Source organism: Thalassophryne amazonica, chromosome 6 (genome assembly GCF_902500255.1).
Source record: "Thalassophryne amazonica chromosome 6, fThaAma1.1, whole genome shotgun sequence".
In the NCBI taxonomy this organism is placed as follows: Eukaryota; Metazoa; Chordata; class Actinopteri; order Batrachoidiformes; family Batrachoididae; genus Thalassophryne; species Thalassophryne amazonica.
The window spans coordinates 56,429,424-56,445,663 of NC_047108.1; the positions used below are offsets into that span (position 1 = coordinate 56,429,424).

Below are 16,240 nucleotides of genomic sequence, written 5' to 3' on the forward strand. Positions count from 1 at the left end.
TTGGATTTGTGAGAATCTACTGAATCTACTGGTACCTTGTTTCCCATGTAACAATAAGAAATATACTCAAAACCTGGATTAATCTTTTTAGTAACACTACTGTATACACTGAACAAAAATATAAATGCAGCACTTGTTTTTGCTCCCATTTTTCATGAGCTGAACTCAAAGATCTAAAACATTTTCTTCATACACAAAAGATCTATGGATTTCTCTCAAATATTGTTCACAAATGTATCTAAATCTGTGTTATTGAGCAGTTCTCCTTTGCGGAGGCAATCCATCCCACCTCACAGGTGTGGCATATATATATATATATATATATACTTACTTTTTGAAGTAGCAGGGCTGTGGTCCAATGCTGATAGACACGTAGCTGCCTGCATTCAGGTTGCTTCCCTCAATGGTCACCAGAGTGCCACCAGAAAGGGGCCCTTGAGATGGCTGGATACGTGTGAAGTATGGTGTCTGTACAAAACAGAAAAAAACTTTCAAGCGTAACCTGGTGCTGAATTTTACTTTGTGTTTAAATACTATTACTTTGCAAAATGTTTCAGAAAGCAGACGGAAAAGACTAAAATTCTTTGTCCCAAATGTAAGCAAGAATATCATGCTGAACAGAGGTTCTCAAAGTACGTGTTATAGCCACTAGTGGCCATCAAGGTACTGCTGGTGGGCTGTGCCCTATCATTAAATATTTTAAAACATGCTTGATTCATCCATTTTGTAATAAAGTATAAAATTACAGAAAAAAAAATGTATTATATTAAAATGTAATGTAGCATAACACATATGAAAATATTTCTTATTCTGATGTATCAAAGTTGTCATGTTGTTGCACAAGATCCAGTAAACACTCTATGGTTATTTGGGTTTTTTAAATTTATTTATTTAGTTATTTAGAGAGACTCATAAAAATGGTGCTGTAATGGTACTGTAAAGAGTCATTTTTGGTTTGATCTCCATGTTCTATGGAGAGAGGATTTTATTTTGTTTCTAGTCATTGTCTCAGTGTTACGCTGTTTCTACTATTATTCTCTGTGGGAAGTTATTATTCTTCATGTTATCTGGCTTTAGGGCTGAAATGATTATTTGAGTAACTCGAATAATTAGATTATAAAAAATGTTTGAGGCAATTTCTGTGCCTCAAAGTGCCGTTTAACATTGTAGTACATATGCCAGGCCTGTGTGTGGTGCTGTAACATCCCCAGAAAAAAACAAAAGAAGACTAGAGCATGGTCATAAGCTGTGTAAGAGCTAATCTGTAGCACCAGAAGCTACAGCTTTCCAACATGATACACAGAGTAAAATAAAGCCTTTTAAGAGAAAGAGGGTCCACACTTATCATCTGAAATGGACGTACTGCGCATTTAAAGCAAATTCCAAATATGACTAAATGAAGTACTTTCATTTATTTTTGGAAATACACTCCATTCTCAAAACAGTACTTGAAAAAGCAAATGGCACTCACCGTTGCAAACATACAGCGGGATGCACTGCTGCCTCATCAGAGCTCGTTACATCAGATCTTAAAATTCAAAGTACGTTGTAAAATAAAAATAATAAAGAAAGAAAAAGAAATACTGGAAAATATAGCACCTCGCAGTTTCACAGATTTTTTTAGTCCAATTTTGCATGCTTTTTTTTTTCTTTTTTTTTTATAGACCATCAGCAGACCGGTGTTCTGTAGAGATGACGGGACACCTGTTGCGGCACCGCGAAGGGAGAGCTCGCGCATTGTGTTCTGCGTGTCTGTTTATAAGAATCTTCTCACCCAGAAGAAAAAAGAGCGCCAACAACTACCCATAACTGTGTTCTTCACTCGGAAAAAGACACCTGCAGCGAGGTGTGAGTGGATAAAGGCGTGACAGTGGCGCGGCGCCCGGAAGAAGAGGCACGATCAGAGGAACTGTGAAATACTGGTCAGTCACTATTAATAATTTCTTATGTGTCCCTAACCCTCGGAGGTTGATCGTTAAAATTAAATTCATTAGTCCTAAAAGCCATCATAATTATTTATAGGAAAACGTTCTATTTTTATTTCTCAAACAAATGTTTGGGCCTGAAAACAGGTTGGTCTTATTTTTCTACTAAGGTTTGAACTTTGAGAGTGTTTACGCACGAGAGAAAAGTGAGAAAATGTTAATGCCTGTTTGAGAAAAGTATATAGTGTGTAGTGAGGGGTTTTACAGCCTTAAAACATCTATAATAATTGTAAAAAATAACGCTGACTACTTCGCGGATTTCGCCTATTGGGGGCTATTTTTAGAACGTAACTCCCACGATAAACCACAGGGACCACTGTATATCTACATGAACAGTTTATGTGAGGTTAATCTACTGTCTCGTGTCGTTTCTCAGATCAGTTGTTGGTTTGGTTTTGTGGTATGCAGGAGATCACTTGACAGAGGGTCTATACATTCAAATAATTAAAAAATACTGTCATCACTCTTTACTCTTAGTCAGTCTCTTACAACGGTGTAGCCTACATACACGAGCTTTCTAGGAGTGCACCCAATTCATTATGCACGCTCAGAGGCAGGTACCCTCCGGTGCGCACTTTTTTGTGTGGGGGGGGCGACAGGACCCCGCCCCCTGTGATAAACTCATTGCCCCCTTAATATTTTTTTCTGGCGCCGGGCCTGCCCCCCCACCCCACCCCCCCCACAAAATTGCCAGTACTCACAAGTGTACTTAAACATCCATTGTTTATTGTTTCAGCATTCTAAAGAGAAAGAGACAGCAAGACAGCGGGAGAGGGAAGGAGGGAGGGAGAGAGAGTGCTCCATGTACTGTTATGAGAATGGAGCACATTTCCGAAAATAAATAAAAGTACTTAATTTAGTCATTTGGAGTCAGTTTGGACAAATTGTTGATGTCAGTTTGGGTCAGTTTGGGTAAATTGCCACACCCCTCCCAGAGCCCAGTATTTCCACAGGCTGTGCTTACGTTTGCATGCAGTCTGACTGACTGAGGATTACACCGACCGCCTGCACTTACGGTCCGATGTCACGGGAGGGCTGAACTCCTGACATCTGCGTGGTGGCGCAGTGAGAGTGTGCCATTGCTTAGGGCCCCTTCACACATAATGAGAATAAAGCAAAACTCAGGGCAACTCACGGTGAAACAGCTCGTACGATCAAATCACAAAACATCGCACTGACGGGCAGGCATGCACAATGCCGGTGTGACAGGTAGTGCACGTGGGAACACACTGCCAGCAGCTGCATGGTATGGGTACACATCGTGCAGCTGTTGTGAAGAAAAATAAATAAAAAAAATACATGCTGCACCAGTTTTGTGCACACGGGAACACAGCAGCTTTTCACAATAAAAAAAATAATAATAATAAAAATTACATGCCACCAACAGGACTCAAACCCACCCCTTCCAAAAGCTTTGATTGCCAGTCAGTAACTTTACCACTGAGCTACGATAGATGTCCTGTGAAAGTTGCGGGAACCTGCCTGATATGAGGAAGGAGAGTGATGTATTTAAAATGAAATAAACCCACACACCATATAAAAACACCACATTTATCAAGCAGGCAATACAAATATAATCCGTCTGTTCTTCTGTAGATGACCCACGGTCACAGACATACAGTCACGAAGGAGCCATTAAATAATAAGAACAAAACACCACGGAATTTGAACCCACACACTCTGATAACCAGATGGAAACTTTACAACTGCACTACAATCACTGTCTTGTAACAGGAGTGTGAAATGGCTAAAATCAACAAGCAGAAGCGTAGTTTCTAAAAAAAAAAAAAAAAAAAAGCGCTGAGATAACTGACCAAACATTGTTTGGTGCCGCGTATTTCTGCTGATACATGAGTGAAAGTGGTGTATTTGTTATACTGTTGGCTTGTCCTGGTCATGTGGCGCACTGCTCATAGCCCTCACGGCCAGACACGCGTGTTCTATCAGACGTGACATTCAGACTGCTTGCTGTGTGTCCAAATGGACTGACGGGGACTCCTCCCATCACAAAAGGTCTATTAGAAAAGTATCCGACCTTATTATTTTTTTCAAAAACCATATGGATTTGATTCATATATTTTTACGTCAGCCAAGCTTGAACCTTCGTGCGCATGCGTGAGTTTTTCCACGCGTGTCGGTTGCGTCATTCGCCTGTGAGCACGCCTTGTGGGAGGAGTGGTCCACAATCTGCCGGAAAATGGCTGATGTCCAGCTCTTGTGATAACCAGAGAAATTGCTCACGACGGTCCCAGCTCCACACAGCCATCCGTTTAGAAATGATGTGGTGTTTTCTGCCTCTTGATGGCGGCTCGGAGCGCGGCGCGCCGTGCGCCACTGTGGGGCGTCCTTAAAGCTGTAGTAACAGTCCTTATTCTCTGTGAGCCCGTAAAATTTTCACCGAAAGCCAGATAAATTTTTCGAATGGTTTCCAGCTGCTTGTCTCTAACAGTTTCTGAAAAAATTCTGATGGAAAAAAAGCCCAAATCATTCGGCCATTTCCTCGCAATTAAACAACGACGAGAGGGGTGGACCACTCCTCCCACAAGGCATGCTCACAGGCGCATGACGCAACCGACAGGCGTGGAAAAACTCACGCATGCGCACGAAGGTTCAAGCTTGGCTGACGTAAAAACATATGAATCAAATCCATATGGTTTTTGAAAAAAATAATAAGGTTGGATACTTTTCTAATAGACCTCGTATGTTTTTATTTATTTCCACATAAGCACCCACACGTGAGTGTCTATCAAAACATGGGATGTGTGCTGCAGCTGTGATGTCCAGAACTGGAGACCTCCCAACAGCTGTAGGCAGCCATCCACGCCCCCTGTCCTGTCAGCGCACAGACCAAGATGTCACTCTGTGATCAGATGAAAGATGCCTCGTCTGTGGGGGGAGGGGGGCGAACGACACACACAGATGTGTTGCAGGGTAGGGGGGTGCAGGGGGAGCACGCAAAACACACTCACACATTTGTTGTGGGGGGAGCCGACACTCTGACACGCCACATGTACACTCTGCAATTTCACAGTGGTGAAACTTAGACAAATTTCACATCCACCTTAACAGTGACTGTCTGCTGACTGTTTTCATGATGATAGTACGAATGGCCACATATTTTCTAAGTGCCATGAGAGCAGTGTTAGATGTTCATGCATGTCAGCTGGAATCTGGCCAACACCTGCCGTGTTCGATGGTGTTCATTCTGTAAGGGTTCGACGGGCTCACACAGCGCACACTGTCTTTCCGCCGCTGACGTGCACAAATAGTTGTAGCAATAGGTGTAAGAGGTGTTGGACACTTTTTGCACACAATTCCTGCTTCATGTGCACTTTCTGTGCAAATCAACCAAATTCGCACTATGTGTGAAGGGGCCCTTAGGGAGAGCCTTGGACTACTGATGTTGTTTAAAAAAATGCAAAAGTACTTTTTATCCGATTACTTGATTTCTAAATTAATTGATAGCTGCAGCCCTATTTGGCTTATTCTGCCTCATTGTCAATATTCTCTGGCACTTTCACTTTGACATTTCTTTCATGTTCCTTTTGTATCTCTTAATTTCCTGTTTCTGCACTTACAGTTTCACATGTTTCCATACTTCCGCATTTGATTGTTTATTTGCCAATTTAACAAAGCTTTGAGCATTCCCTTATAAGAGCATTACACACTACATAGCAAGGTCTAATGAGTGTTCAAATAACACTTAAGAAACCAACTCTGGGATGTTATACTCCCATATTTGATGTGCTGTGTCATTTTTAATGGAAGCTATGCTATGGAATAATACAGAATGCAACAGAAATCTTTGAAAGTGTGAAGTAATTTTCATAAGGACCAATTTGAGAAGGACTGCTTGGGTTTTTGAAGACAACACATACATTCAGTTTGGTGTGACATATAACCTTATAGAAAGTCAATGACCACAAGACACACAGACAGAAGTAATGCCACGTTGAGAGACAGATGCTGTAAAATATGACAATATTATTAAAGCTAAACCAAAACATGTAAAATAAAAACCATGTAAATGTAAAACAATGAGAAATTAATTTGAAGTTATGCTGTCTGCTGATGCTGTCAGAGTCAGTTGCAATCCAATTATTATTTATAGGCTTCAAAACAAGCCGTTAAAGTGTTCCATTCCATTAAATAACATTTATACACATGTATGAAACAAACTTTCAGTGAGGTATTAACTGTCATCTGCAGAGTTGCTAACTCTGTCTTTGTCAACTTAAGCTACAATTAATCGTCCCTAAGTAGAAGCATTTTTTATGAACAACATTTCCAGCCAAAACACCAGTTAATGGAAACCCAATTAAAATCATCATGTGGCTAGGCAAAATAAAGCACCTTGAAGTGGAAATACATTCACTTCCACTTATGGGAGATGTTGGTTAATGTGCTATATATGTATATATATATATGTATGTGTGTGTGTGTGTGTGTGTGTGTGTCTCCGAACAAGTCAGATAGTGCAGCAAAAAACTGAAACAATACTTCACATGGTGATAGAAGCGCCACCAAATCCAGCACAAATTCTCCTTAGACATTGCTCTTTTGAAAAAAATGACAGGCCACTTGAATTTTCAATAGGCGGCCACGTAGGGATCAATTGAAAAATTACACAGGGGTTAAAATATAAAAATGCTCCAATCATATTGAAAACTATACCACATTATTTGTCTGATCATAAAGATTCCAAAAAGATATAGTTTGGACTATCTATGACTGAATGTTATGGAGTTACGGGGTAAAAACTTTAAGAATGGTGACAAAAGTCAATTTTAGTTTGTACAGGGGTCAAAACTTAAAGTTGCTCCAATTTTTGTAACAAAATGGTGCAAATTGTTGATTGAGCTACTTGGATTAATAAATAGAATAGTTTTGATTTTGTTGAATGCTTGGTCTCTAAAGTAAAGGTCAAAAAATGTTGACGTCCATTGAATTCTATGGCATGTGACATATGTTACCCCGTAACGTGATAACTAAGCATGATACATGGTGCAAACTATTCTTTTTGAAACCCTATTAACTCAACCAATAATATGCATCACCTTTAAACAAAATTGGAGCAACTCTAACTTTTGACCCCTGTACAAACTGAAACTGAACTTTGTCACCATTCTTGTTGTTTTTACCCCATAACTCTATCGAATTCAGTCAGAGATAGTCCAAACTATACCTTTTTGGAATCTTTACAATCAGACAAATAATGTGGTATAATTTTCAATATGACTGGAGCATATTTTGACCCCATTTAATTCTTCAATTTACCCCTACATGGCCGCCTATTGAAAATTCAAGTGGCCCGTCGGTTTTTTTCAAAAGAGTAATATTTAAGGTGTACGTTTTCCAAATTTGGTGCTTGTATCACCATTTGATGGATTCCTCTGTAAATATTCTGTTATCTGCTGCACTAAGAGCCTTGTGGAACTGCTTAGAATATAGAACCATACTGAGGAATTCTTTCATATTATCCTTACCACAAAGGTGAATGGCCTGGGCGACAAGGCTCTGTAGTCATTGATGCAGTCTCTCACACACACCTCCACTTGAGCTTCTTGGACTCTGTAGCCAGTCGCATCATTGAGCAGACAAACTATTCTGTGGAAGGAACAAGTGATGAAAAAAGACTGTACAGTTCCTTTGCTGTTGTAATCTGTAGTCAGATAACACTACCTGTATGTAATAACTGCATTAATACTTTTGCATTGGCCATGTATGTCCAGCTTGTTTTGACAATAACTCAAAAACAATGTAGCAAATCTTAGTATATTGTAACTCACATAATTGAAAGAACATACAATATAATGCACCAGATGGATTGAAAAAGCAACTTTGCGTGGCCTGTGTAATATGCTATATGTATGTCTGCCACCTGCTTGACAGTTATTGTAAGCACCCACCTTTACATGAGCATCAGTAACATGGTTTGGATGGTAAGGCAATGGTGGATACATTACCAGAAATTCCAAACAGCTGTTATTGAATTCATGTCGTTTGTCTGCCTCTCAAATTTTGCATATCATGTATGCTTATAGCTCTGCTCTGCTCAGCTAACAAGTTAGCAACCATTGGTCTAGTGGTTAAAGCATTGAGCTTGAGACCAGAAGATTCTTGGTTCAAATCCCAGCCTGACTGGAAAATCACTGAGGGCCCTTTGGCAAGGTCCTTAATCCCTTAGTTGATCCTGGTGTGTAGTGAGCACCTTGTATGGCAGAACCCTCACATTTGGGGTAAATGTGAGGCATTATTTGTAAAGCGCTTTGAGCATCTGATGCACATGGAAAAGCGCTACATAAATGCAGTCCATTTACCATTCCATTCATCAAATTTTTTTTCCGCAAATCTGATTGGTTAATTGTGTGAGATTGCTGGCCATAAACTATCACATAAATGGTGGGAAAATATTAAACCTGTTTCACATTTAATGTGTTACTCCGCACCCTGTCCACGCGCATTGCTACGCAGATGTCAATAATGGCACTGTCAGCTGAGGGCAAGAGGTTGCCAACTGCCATTAAACAAGAAGAAGAAGAAAAAAGGAAGAAAGGAAAAAAAAAAAAAAAACAACTGGTGGAGCAACAACACCGAAAGGAATTAATTCAAGCTACCATATGAAAGTAGTGATGTCGATTCTGCTCACAGAATTTACAGTTTGGCATAAAGACGCTGTTGCCATGGTAAGATTTGATGAGCCGACCACACCCTTTATCTGCGTAACATAATTACTGAACTATATTATTATGCGGATTAAGATGCAGCCTTCAGTCTTGGACAGGGATCTGTGCAAACCTTGGAATTGGATTAGAATGCGAATAACCCCTTGTGTCTGATGATTTGTGGATGTTAATGCTGGTTTATGGTCATAAATAGCCTCTTTACTGGCTCAGCTAATGCGTCACTGGTAAAACTCAATTTGCGACCATAAAATCCAGCATTAACATTCGCAAATCATCAGACACAACAGGGTATTCCCTAATTTATAGGCTAGCAGACCTGTTCCACTGGTGGTTTTCTTTTTTGGTTTTCTGTTTCTGTTTTTTTCTGTTGGGGGGGTATGCTTGGGGTCAACAGAGCGGATCCTGTTTGGTGAGGATCCACTTGTTGATTAGGTGGAAGCATCATACTTGCTACCCTCTCAGATGCAACTCCAGATTTTTCATTTATATTGAGGCTTTGATACCTTTGAATGTAAGATATTCATGTAAAGAGTCAAGTGAACTATCACTGCACCACTGTGACATATTTCTTAAACACATTAAGAGCACACATTTAGGTTCCACTTATACTTCCAAACCATTACAGTATGGAATCACTTTATCCAAAGAGGAAATTATCTACTTAAGTTCCACACAACATGAAGTGTATGTAAACTTGCAAAGCATCTAAAGCTACCAGTCAAGAAATATGACATTAAAAAGCAGAACAGAATTTTCAAAATAGCCCAATGAGGCCAACACCACAGCCTGTAAAAGATGCACAGTATGTGAAATACCGTTACAAAAGTGCAAATTATTTATGAGCTATAGTATCAAGGTCACAAAAAACTTGCACACAGACTCAGACACAGAGACAGACACGAATGAAAATACTAAGACGTTGTGAAGGGATGTCAGAAATAATGTATAGAGGAATTGATGGCAAAGTAATTTTTGAACAGAGATGCCCTCTATCTCAACACGCATCATTTCCCAGCTAACAGCACTACAGAGAGATTGTTTGATCTGTGTGAACTCAATTCCTCAGCTGTGTAGGACCCTGCAGAGAAGTAAATGTCAGGATGGAGGGATGAGAAAAATAAAGGAAAGAGCATATGCAGAGAGTAATGGAGGGGAACAACAGATGGAATTTACAGACACACACACAAAAAAACCTGGTGCAGACATTTTATGTTGTTTCATTAGACAGGATGAGAGAGGCATGTGCTACTGCTATCTTTGGTGTGCGTGCATGTGTCTAAGACAGAGTGACACAAGTTTGTCTGTCATTTCGTAGTTTGCTAATGCTTTTCTGCACGCCTGTATTTGATTGATAATGTGCTTGCTTGAAGTTGAAGGTGAACTTTATCTCTGAACGTACCTTTCTGCACTCACATACTCCTCCTCGACAGGGACACAGGGCACCTTCCCCAGCCTAACACCCATCTGTATATCTCTGAACTGCAGGCCCAGGTTCTCACCCAGGATGGTCACTCTGGTTCCTCCTTGGCGTGGCCCTGTCTCAGGGAACAGCTGGACAAAGGAAAAGGCACATGAAGGATGCGAAAAGGATGGAAGAAGGGAGGAAGCCAGTGTACATAGAGGAGGAGATGTGGAGAAAAGAGAGTCAAGGTATGGATGAAGGAAAACCAAAATCAAGAATCAGTATGATCCTGTTCCAAACAACCAATATGCCACTATTTATTTATTTATTTATTTATTTATTTATTTATTTATTCATTCATTCATTCATTCATTCATTCATTCATTCAATGTTTTACCAGGTAAGTCAATTGAGAACACTTTCTCATTTACAATGACGACCTGGACAAGAGGCAACACAACAGCAGGAGAGAATAACATTCACAATCTCCACATACAACAGTGAAAAACATACAGTAAAACAACTGCAGAAACAACAACAATAAAAACAGAAAATGTTAAGAATTAAGATATACAATATTAAAAACGTGCAATGGTCCTGTAAAATGTTAGAAATTGAGTTTTTAAAAGTAGATAGAGGTAAAAACAAACTAAGCTTTAGAGACTGTTGTAAGTTATTCCAGTCACTTGCTGCAGAAAACTGGAAAGAGGAGCGACCAAAGACTGTGCGAACTTTTGGGACCACCAGACTGATGTAAGTGCTGGAGCGGAGAGCACGACTAGAAGTGTGGATGTTTAATAAAGAGCTCAAATAGGACGGAGCCAAGCCAATCAAACATTTGTAAATACACAATAGCCAATGGATTTGTCTACGTGTGTGGAGAGAGGGCCACTTCACCATTGAGTACAAGTCACAGTGGTGCGTGGTGAAAGGTGCACCTGTAACAAAGCGTATGGCAGCATGATATACAACATCAAGTTTGTGGAGCAGAGTCTTTGATGCCATTCTGTAAACTAAGTCTCCATAATCAAGGACGGGGAGAACTGTAGTTTTTACTAAAAGCTCTCTTATTGGGCGAGTGAAAGTGTTTTTGTGGCAGTATAAAAAGCCAATTCTCGCCTTTGCTTTGGTGAGCAGATTAATGATGTGGGTTTCAAAAACTAGAGAGCCATACACCTAGATACTTATAGTGCGAGACAGTAACTCACAGACAATCACTGCACAATCAGATGATTCAAATTTTAATGAAGAAAAATCACCCTCCTGGTTTGGAAAATCACTCCTAAAATTAAACAAAGGAAAAGGAAGGAGAATGGTGAGTGGTGGGGAAAGTGAGCCGAAATACAGAATCAAACCAGCATCATCTCTGGGTTTTAATTGAAACCTATTACGCTCGATTGGCTTTGTTGCGGGGTGCTGTGGTGGTGTAACGCTTGGTTGGCTGCCGAACCATAATGTGATTTATCTAGCTGGATTATAGCGCATAACAGGGACAGGTGTGGTGTGACAAAACAAATATAGTGACTGATGGACGGTGGCTGTGACAATGATGCACAGATTCTCGGGCGTGGAGACACACACACACACACACACACACACACACACACACACACACACACACACACACACACACACACAAACACACACACACATGCACACCCACACACACACACAACTAGCTAATCCCTAACAAGCATCATGAGATAATTATGTGTAATCTGTGCATTGCCCTGTTCTGCAGTGCTTGGCTGAGCAGACAGCACAGTGGAAACACAAACTCAGGGAGCAATGTAGAGAAATCTAGTGGAACCAAACAATGGACATTGACAAATGGTGATTTCGGCAGTGCAGAGTAGGTTGCGATATGATCGATTCTTTTTACAATATATATCATTATAGGCCTAAAGCTTTTCACCACTACTCCTTTTTTGTTGCTAAAGCCTTATAGTTCCTGTGAATTAGCATCAATGAACAACAAATACCTTGCTCTGGATCTTTAGTTGTGGATTGTGAAGGAGAGAAGAGTGTCACTTACTGTATTTAGTAAGTACTGATATAGTTAATAGATGTGAATTAAGATTTTCCTCTGTGCTGGTAACAGTGTCGGGTGAAGGGAGTGAAAATACAGATGAGGGGTAGATTAGTCTATCCCATCCTATTTGTGTAGACCAAAGCACCAAATCAATATGAGGTCTGTAAAAAATGCATGAAAAATCTTACAAAATGATAACCTATGCTCTGCCATTCTAGTTGCTTATGTGTAATATATATATATATCGGTTGGACCAACTGTCGGTTGCGTCATTCGCCTGTGAGCAGGCTTTGAGTGAGGAGTGGTCCATCCCTCTCGTCGTTTTTTTCATTGTTTAGGAATGGCTCAGTGACTGCCGCTTTGCTTGATCAAAATTTTTTCAGAAACTGTGAGGGACATCAAAGTGGACACCATTCGAGAAATTCAGATGGTTTTTGGTGAAAATCTTCTGGGCTCCAAAGAGATCACTGAGTGTTACTGTCACTTTAAGGACGGCCCAGAGCGACTGGTGGTGCAACACGCTCCGAAGCCACCATCCACAGGCTGAGCAACCATTTCATTTCTAAACGGATGGCTGTATGGATCCGTGACCATCGTGTGCAATTTCTCTGGTTATCACAAGAGCTGGACATCAACCATTTTCCAGCAGATTTCACTTTTAACAAGAGATTTTGTCATGGAAAGCCGAGCGGAGGCTTTGCGCGTCACAATGGATTCGTTACTGGAGCGAGACAAAACCACCTCCGTTTTGGTCTCACAGGACGGCTTTGAGATGGCGTTCAGAGAGCTGTCAGTGGTTTTTCCATCAAGTGATTATCCGAGAAATTGTGGATGTGCCTGGACATGCCAGAACATGTCCTGTGAGGCTTCATCATGGCGTTGCTTTGCGCCATTCGAAAAATTTATCTGGCTTTCGGTGAAAATTTTACGGGACAAGTTGGGACATGCCTGTCTCGGCTTTCAGTGCTTACCAGTCGAGTGAGTATAAGAGAAATTATGGAGAGCTGGGCTTGTCCCAACTTGTCCTTTAACACTTCGAAACGGAGGTGTTCCTTTGTCTCGCTCCATCAGCAGCTCCGTCGTGACGCGCGAAGCCTCCACGCGGCTTTCCATGACAAACTCTCTTGTTAAAAGTGAAATCTGACGGAAAATGGCTGATGTCCAGCTCTTGTGATAATCAGAGAAATTGCACACGATGGTTCCGGCTACACACAGCGATCCGTTTAGAAATGATTTGGTGGTTTCTGCCTCTCGATGGCGGCTCGGAGCGCGGCGCGCCATGCGCCATTGTGGGCAGTCCTTAAAGCTGTAGTAACACTCCTTATTCTCTGTGAAGCCCGTAAAATTTTCACCGAAAGCCAGATAAATTTTTCGAATGGTTTCCAGCTGCCTGTCTCTAACAGTTTCTGAAAAAATTCTGATGGAAAAAAAGCCCAAATCATTACGCCATTTCCTCGCAATGAAACAACGATGAGAGGGGTGGACCAGTGCTCACTCAAAGCCTGCCCACAGGCGAATGACGCAACCGACAGGCGTGGAAAAATTCACGCATGCGCACGAAGGTTCAAGCTTGGGTGACGTAAAAACATATGAATCAAATCCATATATTTTTTGCATGAAATAAAAAGGTCGGATTCTTTTCTCACAGACCTCGTATTGCCCCTTGTAGAGATCAGAATTAATCTCCTTCATGCACATTTTTATATGGTGTGCTCTCACTGTCTAGCAGAGATGATCACAAGTCATTTTTTTTGGAAGTCCAGGTCAAGTTTCATGTTTTTGAGCTCGAGTCCAAGTCAAGTCTCAAGTCTTTGAGGGGCACGTTCAAGTCAATTCTCAAGTCTTTCATCACAAGTCTAAGTCAAGTCTCAAGTCTCTGGCCATCTGGTCTCTATCACACCGTGCATGCAACTGCAGCGTGCATCACTCTAAAACTGATTATTTTCAATGAGAAGCATTGTGCAAATAGCATCAAAACTCAGCATGGTCAAAGTTCAACCCAAGAAGATTATAAACAGACACACGCAGAACTCTCCCTTCGCTCACTGCCTCCGGAGGTACGGATGCGGGACCCGCAAAGAATCCGAGTCCTCTCTCGGTGCCCACGGAGCTCTGCGGCTGTGGTCAACATCCGTATCAAAACAGCGAGCGTAGTCTCTGGACCTGTTGCCAGATTTGGCGCAGCTCCGCACAGCAGACAGGAGAGTGGTGTGAGTGGCCCGCTGCTGCATTTACCGAGCCCTCAGACTCAGTAAGTGCATCGGAGGCAGTGAGAGCAATCGCGGTGATGCCGACCGGTGCCGCGACCGGCCCGCCTGATAAGGATGCAGAACACAATGCACTGTTAAAAATAATAATAATAATAATAATAAGCATGCAAAATTGCCAAAAAAAAAAAAAAATCAGCGAAACTGCGAGGCCGCGAAAGGTGAACCACTTTATAGCAACGGACCACTGAATATATCAAATCAAATCAAATCACTTTTATTTATATAGCACCAAACCACAACAAACAGTTGCCCCAAGGCGCTTTATATTGTAAGGCAAAGCCATACAATAATTACGGAAAAACCCCAACGGTCAAAATGACCCCCTGTGAGCAAGAACTTGGCGACAGTGGGAAGGAAAAACTCCCTTTTAACAGGAAGAAACCTCCAGCAGAACCAGGCTCAGGGAGGGGCAGTCTTCTGCTGGGACTGGTTGGGGCTGAGGGAGAGAACCAGGAAAAAGACATGCTGTGGAGGGGAGCAGAGATCAATCACTAATGATTAAATGCAGAGTGGTGCATACAGAGCAAAAAGAGAAAGAAACACTCAGTGCATCATGGGACCCCCCAGCAATCTAAGTCTATAGCAGCATAACTAAGGGATGGTTCAGGGTCACCTGATCCAGCCCTAACTATAAGCTTTAGCAAAAAGGAAAGTTTTAAGGCTAATCTTAAAAGTAGAGAGGGTGTCTGTCTCCCTGATCCGAATTGGGAGCTGGTTCCACAGGAGAGGAGCCTGAAAGCTGAAGGCTCTGCCTCCCATTCTACTCTTACAAACCCTAGGAACTACAAGTAAGCCTGCAGTCTGAGAGCGAAGAGCTCTATTGGGGTGATATGGTACTATGAGGTCCCTAAGATAAGATGGGACCTGATTATTCAAAACCTTATAAGGAAGAAGAATAATTTTAAATTCTATTCTAGAATTAACAGGAAGCCAATGAAGAGAAGCCAATATGGGTGAAATATGCTCTCTCCTTCTAGTCCCTGTCAGTACTCTAGCTGCAGCATTTTGAATTAACTGAAGGCTTTTCAGGGAACTTTTAGGACAACCTGATAATAATGAATTACAATAGTCCAGCCTAGAGGAAATAAATGCATGAATTAGTTTTTCAGCATCACTCTGAGACAAGACCTTTCTAATTTTAGAGATATTGCGCAAATGCAAAAAAGCAGTCCTACATATTTGTTTAATATGTGCACTGAATGACATATCCTGATCAAAAATGACTCCAAGATTTCTCACAGTATTACTAGAGGTCAAGGTAATGCCATCCAGAGTAAGGATCTGGTTAGACACCATGTTTCTAAGATTTGTGGGGCCAAGTACAATAACTTCAGCTTTATCTGAGTTTAAAAGCAGGAAATTAGAGGTCATCCATGTCTTTATGTCTGTAAGACAATCCTGCAGTTTAGCTAATTGGTGTGTGTCCTCTGGCTTCATGGATAGATAAAGCTGGGTATCATCTGCGTAACAATGAAAATTTAAGCAATGCTGTCTAATAATACTGCCTAAGGGAAGCATGTATAAAGTGAATAAAATTGGTCCTAGCACAGAACCTTGTGGAATTCCATAATTAACCTTAGTCTGCGAAGAAGATTCCCCATTTACATGAACAAATTGTAATCTATTAGATAAATATGATTCAAACCACCGCAGCGCAGTGCCTTTAATACCTATGGCATGCTCTAATCTCTGTAATAAAATTTTATGGTCAACAGTATCAAAAGCAGCACTGAGGTCTAACAGAACAAGCACAGAGATGAGTCCACTGTCTGAGGCCATAAGAAGATCATTTGTAGCCTTCACTAATGCTGTTTCTGTACTATGATGAATTCTAAACCCTGACTGAAACTTTTCAAATAGACCAT

At 41.1% G+C, this 16,240-nt stretch overlaps 1 protein-coding gene across 1 annotated transcript in view; it reads right to left on the reverse strand.

The window, feature by feature from the left end:
* The window catches only part of LOC117512209 (plexin-A1-like), a 1,069,160-nt gene that overhangs the window by 216,440 nt on the left and 836,480 nt on the right, over positions 1-16,240 (reverse strand). Inside the window, 3 exon segments of the mRNA XM_034172199.1 lie at positions 332-468; positions 7,472-7,592; positions 10,071-10,222. Coding sequence (XP_034028090.1) covers positions 332-468; positions 7,472-7,592; positions 10,071-10,222 — 410 coding nt within the window.